At 38.3% G+C, this 9,585-nt stretch overlaps 1 protein-coding gene, 1 long non-coding RNA gene and 1 pseudogene across 2 annotated transcripts; 1 reads left to right on the top strand and 2 right to left on the bottom strand.

Moving 5' to 3' along the window:
- LOC148727714 (uncharacterized) lies at positions 1–6,427 on the bottom strand (annotated as a pseudogene).
- On the top strand, positions 2,314–4,675 carry LOC111330414 (lymphotoxin-alpha). The gene is made up of 4 exons (XM_088763213.1): positions 2,314–2,463; positions 3,296–3,400; positions 4,125–4,191; positions 4,269–4,675. Exons 2-4 carry the CDS (start codon positions 3,320–3,322, stop codon positions 4,598–4,600), a joined length of 480 nt encoding a protein of 159 aa, XP_088619339.1. The 5' UTR covers positions 2,314–2,463; positions 3,296–3,319; the 3' UTR covers positions 4,601–4,675.
- Positions 6,428–8,151: 1,724 nt separating the features above from the next.
- On the bottom strand, positions 8,152–9,530 carry LOC148727713 (uncharacterized). Its single transcript, XR_016002473.1, has 2 exons — positions 9,147–9,530; positions 8,152–9,051 (listed from the first exon to the last, which is right to left on the bottom strand). It is a non-coding gene; the product is annotated as an uncharacterized LOC148727713 (long non-coding RNA).
- Positions 9,531–9,585: the final 55 nt, after the last annotated feature.

Genomic DNA, 9,585 nt, shown 5'->3' with positions numbered 1-9,585 from the left:
CCCTTTTCATTATGATTGTATCCTTTATTGATATCGTGGTGCAATTTCCTTCCAGGCTTCTACATGATGGTATGAAGCTCAAGTTAAAAACGCCCCAAATAGCTGTGACCAGAGGACATGTAAATTGTCACGTTGTCGTTTGAATGCAGTGATATGACGTCACCAGCTCTTAAGAGAAATACTCCCCTTGTATACATGGGTAGGTAGCCTGTGCCTTCGGCTAGCTGAAGCATGGTGACCATTTTGTGATTCTTTCGAATCTCCACCCTTCCCCACCCTTCCCTTGGTAAGAAAGTATAGTTGTGCATAGATATAGTACGCGCCAGCGGTAGGCACAGTCAGTTGTCCACCACTGGATATCATGCCTCCCACCTGAAGGCTAAGCGCATTCTCCAATGTCCAGTCTTTTATCACTATGAGGCAATTTTGGATGCGACAATTACCAAAACTGAGGAAACTATTGAAGTCACAAGAAAAGATAAAAACAACCTTGCCTAGCCTGATAGGAAACTTTTCCTTTTATTGATGGCCTCGATATGAGCGGAAGTCTTCACCGCTGGACGTGGACACTGAAGATACAAGACTAAAAAACAGATGGACATGAGTTTATACTGTAAATTCAAGACTATACAGTTGTCATTTTCTAACCTACTGTCGTTAGGAAACAAGACCAAATCTTACTTGAACTCTTGTCTTTGAATGATTTCATAGAAAGCTTAATATGAGTTTTGAATCTAGTCTTATCTTTCCTTGTTGTAACAAAGAAATCATTTAGTGATAGTCGGAACAGTATGAACAGATAGCAATGCTTGAAATCAAGAGTCTGCATCCTCTTGGTAAAGGGAAAAAAGGACGTAAATAACTAAAGAAAGGAGGTTGCCTTTAAGCTCGGTAGTCGAATAAAGAAAGTGCGTGTATCTATTTCTCAAGGGCTTTGAACAAAGAAGGACTGAAACCCCAGACCTTTTGCCTTTTGTTTCGCAATCCAACGCTTTACCATTGTGCCACAGAATATTATGGACAGTTTTTCCACTTTTCTTACCTGTGGAGGTTGAGCAGATATCACTTCGGTGCATATCAGAAAGACACAGGAAAAAATAATTTTAACCTCAAGAGAAGCCATGATGTTGAGAATATCTGATGGAAACTGCCGGTGAAATTGCTCTCATAAGTAGGAGGTTTTCACAGCACTAACTCTACCGCTTCGGCTTTCAACTGATACTGGGCAAAAGTGCTTATAGGCGTGCCTCGGTTAATGCGGAAAAACTCTACTTCAATCTGACCTTCCCTGGTTGTCTCTTTCAACTAATGGCCTGAATTAAAGTAGGGACACACGTACATAAAATCAAGCTCTGAGTGTGCAGTGATATGATATCGTTTTTAATGGCTATTATTCCATAGCCCATTGTTCACAAGCTGTCGTCCATGTTGTTACATTCACCCTTCTCATTTTTCAAAACTAATTAGTTCCAAAAATGACATAAAGAAATTCCATATCTCATTCTGACCTGCGATGAATGGTTATCTTTTATATGAAAATGCCAAAAAAAAAATTTAATAACATGACACTAATTTATAAATTAGACGCGCTTGTCCATCGCAATAACGGCCGTTGTTTAGCACCTTGGTAAACTCATAGAAAATTGAAGTTTAATTCTTAAAAGCGATAGACCGCAATTTTTGTCGGTTTCCCAGGATGCTGGGAAACGACTTACAAACTTTTCTTGTACTCCCACCATCCCACGTTGGTTATTACGTCAATAAACCGATACAAAGTATGGTTTATTGCTTCATTAATTTTCATATTTGTAAAAAGTAACTAGTTACAGAGAAAATGAAAAAGAAAATTGCACATCTCATTCTGACTGGCGATGAATAGTTTGCTTTTCCTTAAAGATGAAAAACACTTCAATGACATGACATTTATTAGAAAATTAAACCCGTATGACCACCGTGATAACGGCCATTGTTCAATCTATTCATTTATTAAAAACAAATATGAGTACCTTGATTAGTAAAAAACTTATCATTTATTGCAACTCGAATGCCTACCACAGCAACGGCTATTTTTTCATCCGCTGTTAGAATGTTGAAAGCAGAACCGGCTAATATCCAAGGCCTACTCTTTTGCCTGAAACTGCCTCTCATGTTGAATCATGAAAACTCATTAGGTAGATGTTATGTTCGATCCAGATTTTTGCATCTACGAAATGGATCTCTGAATCTCGTTACTTTTATCTTCCTGTTTACCTGAAGAAATTTTTTTAACTATTTCATCAGTTTTCAATCACTTTAATGTCATTTAAAGTATTACAAAAGTACTTGCTTCTTTAATATCATAATTGCTTTTACATTCATTGAAATTTTTCTTTGTTCCCTGTTCCATATAACTGCGAGCTTATCGAGAAAATATAACCATTGCTTGGTCGAGCTCATACAGTCTGTGTCTAAGCCTTTTCAAAGGTGAGTTTCTATAAATTTCTAGGTGTCTGGTTAGTCAAGTTTGTTAGTTTTATTATCTTTTAGTTCTGGAGTGTCTACCGATTTTGGCATGATTCCCATTTCGCGGGAAAGGCCCAACAGCGCTCTGGAACTTCGGGCCTTAAAAACTCTACTCTTCGCCAAACGCGCAGCGTTGCTCAGTAATCTATTTCCCTACCAAAGCCTATTACAGACCCAAACACACGGTTGGTTTTTGAGAAACATTTTCAGTTGTCTTCGATACATGAGTTTCATAGAATTGTGATCGATGAGGATTCATCTTCAAATGGCTGCCCTATTCTTGGCCAAACCATTCATGTAAGAGCAAATGTTTTGGAAACCGTAAAATTTAAATCAAGGCATAACTTCTTTTAGTTTCAATATGGTAGTGTCCCTTGGCTCTTTGTAGGTCCTCTGTGCGAACAACATTCCTCCGATACATATGCAAAATCCTATTCCAGTACATACAGTCGCTCCGTTAACACCACTCGTTAAATAGATGTGGAGTTAATATAGAGCAATATGACAATTCTGAGGCGATCATTAGTAAAAGAAATCTTATTACAACAGACACAAACCAGTTAGCCGAGTTATGTAAACAAAGTTGAAATGGTAAATTGGGCACCGTTACGAATATATGATATATTCAAATTATTTCGTTACCCCCACCGGCCCAACCCCAAACAGTTTCTTCAGAAACCATCAGCCTTTATTCATTCGAGTTATGTAAAGTTTCTGCTGAAGTGTTTCGACACTAACTGACGATTTTGTTTTTGTGCAAAAATCCTTCTAACGATCACAATTCCTCCTTCAGTATCACTCAGATATTTCCAACATCATGGCTTTCCTTGAAGTAAAGATCATTTTGTCCTGCGTGTTTCTGATGTACACCAACGTAGAAGCATATCAACCGCACCGGGTAAGACAAGTACCAACTGATTGTGCCAAAATACTCTGTAGCATAATGATGAAGCGTCGGATTCCGAAAACAATTCATTGGAGGTTCGATTCCTCGTTGGAGCTTAGATTTATCTAGATTTTGGAGTTATCACTTTGTCCTATACTCTTTAAACACTGATTTAATTCTTTATTAACCATCCAGCCTACATTATATCACCTTTCTTGAATTACTTAAACGCATTTATTTCGAATTGCTTTTGAACTTTAATATATTCATTAACTGTAAAAAGTAAAGTCCCCTGATGAGTGAGCAATCACGAAAGAGGCTTGTAAAGATGAAAGCGTAGTCTTTGTATTTTTCTGACTCAACATATATTGCGCTCTACTTTTATGTATCGAGTACTATTACACGGAAAAATCGAAACGCAGGCTTCCTAATTCGCTACAAGTTAACACTTGTGGAGCAGTCTACAATAATCTGCAGTGGAAAAGTTCAATATTGGCTGCTATCTGGAATTCAGAATCAAGTTCCATAGTTCTGTATTTGTTTGAAAAATAAATGATCAGTCTCAATCTTCTTCAGAAGAGGATTTGAAAACTAGAGTCATAACTCGTAGACATTGTTTCACAATGTTCATAGACGAAAACTCCAGTCTGGAGAAAATTTAGATATAGGCAAGTTCCTGCAATGGTAGATTAGTATAAAACTGATGCCCACCCATTTCATCTTATTGTTGTTTCAGGATCCTCTTCCTCTGGCTCACATCGAGGCCAGGCACAAAACCGTAGTTCAGTATCATGCAAAGCAAGGTAGTCCTGAACTTTTCTTATTACTTCAACAGCTTCCTCATTTTTTCTAATTTTCAATTCTAAAATATTCTCTACAGTGATAAGAGACTGGGATGTGAATAATGTGCACAGCCGTCTCCAGGGCGGTATGAAATTCAATTATGGCTGTCTGACTGTGCCTAAAGATGGAGCGTACTATGTCTTCGCACAAGTGTACTTTCGCAGCGGTGGGAGAGTGTATATTCAAAAGAATCAAAAGCAAGTTTTTACCATGGTTCAACATCCCTACAATGTGCCTGAAGGACCCCACTATACAGGGGGAGTGCTTCACCTTAAAGCTGGCGATGTCATTTCGTTGCAGACCGCCACACTCCTCAAAATTTTCATGGCGTCTGCTCACACTTACTTTGGAGCATTCTTGATTGAGTGAGCCTCACCAAAACATGTAAAAGCCTTGAAGGAAATTGTAGCACGATATCAATAAATGATAAAATGATATCAAAAAGTGTTTAATCGTGTTAGGTTTGTTGTAATGTAATTTCGACAATACAACCGATACCAGAGAAACAGCAGTCATAGTATATATAAACAGGAACTAGTGAACGTTAAGGGAAAATGAGACGCTAATCTTCGCTTTTTAAGAGCTTTTTTCTCATTTCTGAAATAGAAACCCCGGGGAAATGTGTTCGAATTTATGATCGATAATAATAATAATAATAATAATTATATATTTATATTGCGCAAATTAACATGTGAATATGATCAAATGCGCATCACAACACTTTTCGGGGGACTTTGGCCGGACTGCATCAGCAGTTTACAAACAATCGAAGGAAACTTATTTGAAGATGCCCCCTCCCCCCCAATTCCCAGTAGACAGGCCAGACCACATCACAGTAATCTCGTGAGTGGGTTCTTTAACGTCCCCTGCCTAACCAAATTAACTAATTAATAGATGCAGGAGACGGGACCTACGGTTTATTCGTCCTTATCCGAGAAGACTAGAATGTCCATCCATTTCTTGATATTATAGAAAGGTAGCGCATTCTCCTCAGTTATTTTAAGACCTTGAGTGTTGGTCCGGCCGGGACTCGAACCATCGACCTCGACCTCCCGCACAAAAGTCCAGCGCTCTAACCAATTGAGCTAACCGGGAGGCGGTTGTATCTACACCATCCAGTGGAATTGTCTTTCATGGAAGAAAGCGCGAGTTCCTCTCATAATATAACAAAGTTTTTTGGACCCTCCAGAATTGTTTCATTGTTTCGTAGTAAAATCATAGTCACCAACAAAGAGTTTGTCTTTAAAGAAAATACTTTGTTAACCTCGATTCTGTACTGGTTTGTACTTTCCTTGAATCATTTTGTCTCTTAAGGGAACCTCCACTCTTTTAACAAACAGTCGTCAAAATCAAGTTGCTTTCTAAGTAATGATTAAAAGATTGTGGACAATGCGAGTCAGAACTGAACTTGTTTCATTCTTAGAGGTGATACTTATTTCACTGGAGATTTGGGCATCCCTCCTCATTTTACTCCAAGGATGGGACAAGCAATTAGTGATTTTTCAAAGTGTTTAGATTGTATCAGTGATACTCAAAGACGATTTGTTCCATAAATGCTGTAATTGAGTTAAATTGAGATTTAGCTGGGTAGTTTTAGGAGATTTGAAAGAACAGGTCTCCTGTTAGGTTTACAACACAGTATAACTAAAAACAACTAGACCCTTTTCATTGATTGTATCCTTTATTGATATCGTGGTGCAATTTCCTTCCAGGCTTTTACATGATGGTGTGAAGCTCAAGTTAAAAACGCCCCAAAATAGCTGTGACCAGAGGACATGTAAATTGTGACGTTGTCGTTTAAATGCAGTGATATGACGTCATCAACTCTTAAATAACTTAAGAAAGGAGGTTGCTTTTAAGCTCGGTTTTCGAATAAAGAAAGTGTATAGATCTATTTCTTGGGAGCTTTAAACATAGAAGGACTCGGATCCCAGACCTTCTGCCTTTTGTTTTGCAAGCCGACACTTTATCATTTTGCCACAGAATATATGGACAGTTTTTCCACTTGTCTCACCTGTGGAGGTTGAGCAGATATCACTTCGGTGCATATCAGAAAGACACAGGAAAAAATAATTTTAACCTCAAGAGAAGCCATGATGTTGAGAATATCTGAGGAATACTGCTGGAGAAATTGTGCTCGTAAGTAAGACTTTTGCACAACATTAACTCTAGCGATTCGGCTTTCAACTGATACTGGTCAAAAGTGCTTATAGGCGTGCCGCGGTTAATGCGGAAAAACTCTACCTCAATCTGACCTTACCTGGTTGTCTCTGTCAAATAAGTGGCCTGAATAGCCCATTTTCGAATTACCCTTGGCCTCATTTTTAAAACGAGTCCTGGTGCTCATTCTTTCATATGATAATAAGTTTTCATTCACATGCAAATTAAACTCATTTTCACAAGATTGGTCGAGCACCAGGCCTCGGTTTGAAGAAGAGGCCAAGGGTAATTCGGAAATGGGCTATTGAAGGAGAGACACGTAGCTCCGAGTGTGCAGTAATATGATATCGTTTTTTAATGACTGTCATTCAATTTCCTATAGTTCACGAGCTATCGTCCGCGAGGTTACTTAACATCCACTGGATAGGAAACATTTACCCCTCTCATTTTTAAAAACCAATTAGTTCCAAAAAGAATGACACAAATAAATTCCATATCTCATTGTGACCTGAGATGAATGGTTTTCTTTTATATAAACATGCAAAAAAAATTTAATAACATGACATTAATTTATAAATTAGACGCACTTGTCCATTGCTATAACGGCCATTGTGTAGCACCTTGGTCAAGAAACTATTGTTTAACTCATCGGTAAACTCATAGAAAATTGAAGTTTATTTCTTAAAAGCGATAGACCGCAATTTTTGTCGGTTTACCAGGATGCTGGGAGAGCACGCCGTACAAACTCTTCTTGTCACGGTATTCTCCCACCATCCCACGTGGGTTATTACGTCAGTAAACCGATACAAAGTGTGGTTTGTTGCTTCATTCATTTATTAATTCATTAATTCATTAATTTCATTAATTCTTCCCACGTGGGTTATTACGTCAGTAAACCGATACAAAGTGTGGTTTGTTGCTTCATTAATTTATTAATTCATTAATTTCATTAATTCATTAATTTCATTAATTCATCCCACGTGGGTTATTACGTCAGTAAACTGATACAAAGTGTGGTTTGTTGCTTCATTAATTTATTAATTCATTAATTCATTAATTCATTAATTCATTAATTCATCCCACGTGGGTTATTACGTCAGTAAACCGATACAAAGTGTGGTTTGTTGCTTCATTAATTTTCATATTTGTAAAAAGTAATTAGTTACAGAGAAAATGAAAAAGAAAATTACACATCTCATTCCGACTGGCGATTAATGGTTTGATTTTCCTTAAAAATGAAAAAAACTTCGCTGACATTACATTCATTAGAAAATTAAACCCATATGACCACCGCCATAACGGCCATCGTTCAATCTATTCATTTAGTAAAAACAACAACTCTGGATTTTCGTTACTTTCATCTTCCTGTGTACATGAAGATCGAAGAAATGCTTAAACTAAAGTCATCAGTTTTTAATCAATTTAATGTCATTTTAAGTATGACAAAAGTACTTGCTTGTTTAATATCATAATTGCTTTTACATTCATTGAAATTTGTCTTTGTTTCCCTGTAATTTAAAACAATTCAATGGTTTTAGCTGATCACTTGCTTATTTCATAGCGTGATTTCAACGATCTGAGATGATGATTACTTCTTACTTTTGTCAGAACACTTTTCTCATTAAATGAAACTTCAGGCCTACCGTTTCATTCCTTTTCGTTGCTGACAAGGATACGAATTTAATTTTATATCTGGAATGGCTGCAGCGGACGAATAAAAGATATCTTTAGAACGAGATGAAAAAATGAAAGACACAACGTGAAAGTTCATTTCAATCAATCAATCTATCAATCAATCAGTTGTGAGTTCTTAATAAGTCTAGCGAACTCTCTCTCCTAGGATGTAGAAAGGGAAATTGCTTTCCACCTTCCTAAGCATAGAGAGGAAATCTGACCCTTTTCCTTTCTTTCCTCTGAAAATTCCAACTTGGGTAGGCAGGTGTGAAGTGAAAAAACCTAGATGTTTATGAATTGTAATTTCGATCTGCGCGGTAAATCGTTTCGCGTATGCTCTGATGCCCTTTCGTTTAGCCCTATTTCAAACTCGTTTCAAAGCCTCCTCGGTTTTTAAAATGGCGGTTATCTTACAGCGATCGGCCACACATTAGGGAGCTTAAGCAGGAGAGACTTCGGGGACGACGCCGCCGTCAGATTCCCGACGGCCTGGGTTTGACGTCGTCGCTCTCCCGCCAAATGTTAATTTGTTAAGCACGGATGCTGTTTTGCCAGGATGCGGCCATCCTCTGTTCCTGATATACTTTTGTTTCTGCTCCGGTTATGGCCAGTTTTAAAGAGTTTCGTCAGACCCTTCTTCTCTGCTACGATGCTGATCTTATTAGTGATGAGGATTTTATAATCTTGTACGACTCGTTTTCCTCACGAAATCCAGATTTTGCTTATGATTCGTACGATCGCTTTGACTTGGATAACATGAACGACGACGAATGCATAGCCGAATTTAGAGTGAGGAAAAGGGATCTTCCAACACTGGCTCATGTTCTTAGGCTTCCATCGTCATTTGAACTTTCGCAGATAAATAATTTCCTAATGAGCTTACTTACGACTTGGGGGGAGGTTTGGTGCTCGTCGCATCCTTCTCCGTGGCCATTTCTATCTTCCAAAAACTGTCTCAAAAAGCCACAAACTGCTCTTTAACTAAACTAAAAATATAATTGAACATCGATTGAAATCGTGTGAACCACATAGAAAAGTTGAAAAAAACTACAAAAGCCATGAAATCTCATAAATCACTCACATTTCACGACGCCGTCAAATACCTAAAACTCACGTCGTCGCCGGAAGGAGGACGTTGTTTGCCGGGGGTATGTCATGCGCAATGGACCTAGTCCCAGTCTCAACTGCTCATTGACGGCGGCGTCGTCTTCAAAAGTCCTTCTGCTTAAGCTCCCTATTGTGAAACCCACAAAGCCCTGAAGCGATACGAGTGTTCCAGTCGACTACCCGTTTGACGTCACTGGGATTTGTTCATTAGCATTTGTTAACCAATGGATCACGTCACGTAGAAGATTTCACACGCAATTCGCGAGTGTTGGTGATTTTTCAAGAGCGTTAAATAAAATGACCCCATATCGGTAACAAGCTGCCTTCGTAACACGATTAAAGAAAAAACTGTAGCGCAAACCCGACACCTCGCTTAAAAGGTTTCCCAGACGTTAACACGTTCGAGTACACCC

Source organism: Stylophora pistillata, chromosome 6 (assembly GCF_964205215.1).
Source record: "Stylophora pistillata chromosome 6, jaStyPist1.2, whole genome shotgun sequence".
NCBI classification, from domain to species: domain Eukaryota; kingdom Metazoa; phylum Cnidaria; class Anthozoa; order Scleractinia; family Pocilloporidae; genus Stylophora; species Stylophora pistillata.
Note: the sequence above shows the minus strand (reverse complement) of the source record. Positions and strands in the feature narration are given on the sequence as shown.

Bases quoted from the DNA above. Each gene is read 5' to 3' on its own strand.
- LOC111330414 (XM_088763213.1), top strand. From the start codon at position 3,320: ATGGCTTTCCTTGAAGTAAAGATCATTTTGTCCTGCGTGTTTCTGATG. The intron at 3,401-4,124 runs GTAAGACAAGTA...TTGTTGTTTCAG, and splicing joins AAGCATATCAACCGCACCGG to GATCCTCTTCCTCTGGCTCA. The intron at 4,192-4,268 runs GTAGTCCTGAAC...TATTCTCTACAG, and splicing joins TCAGTATCATGCAAAGCAAG to TGATAAGAGACTGGGATGTG.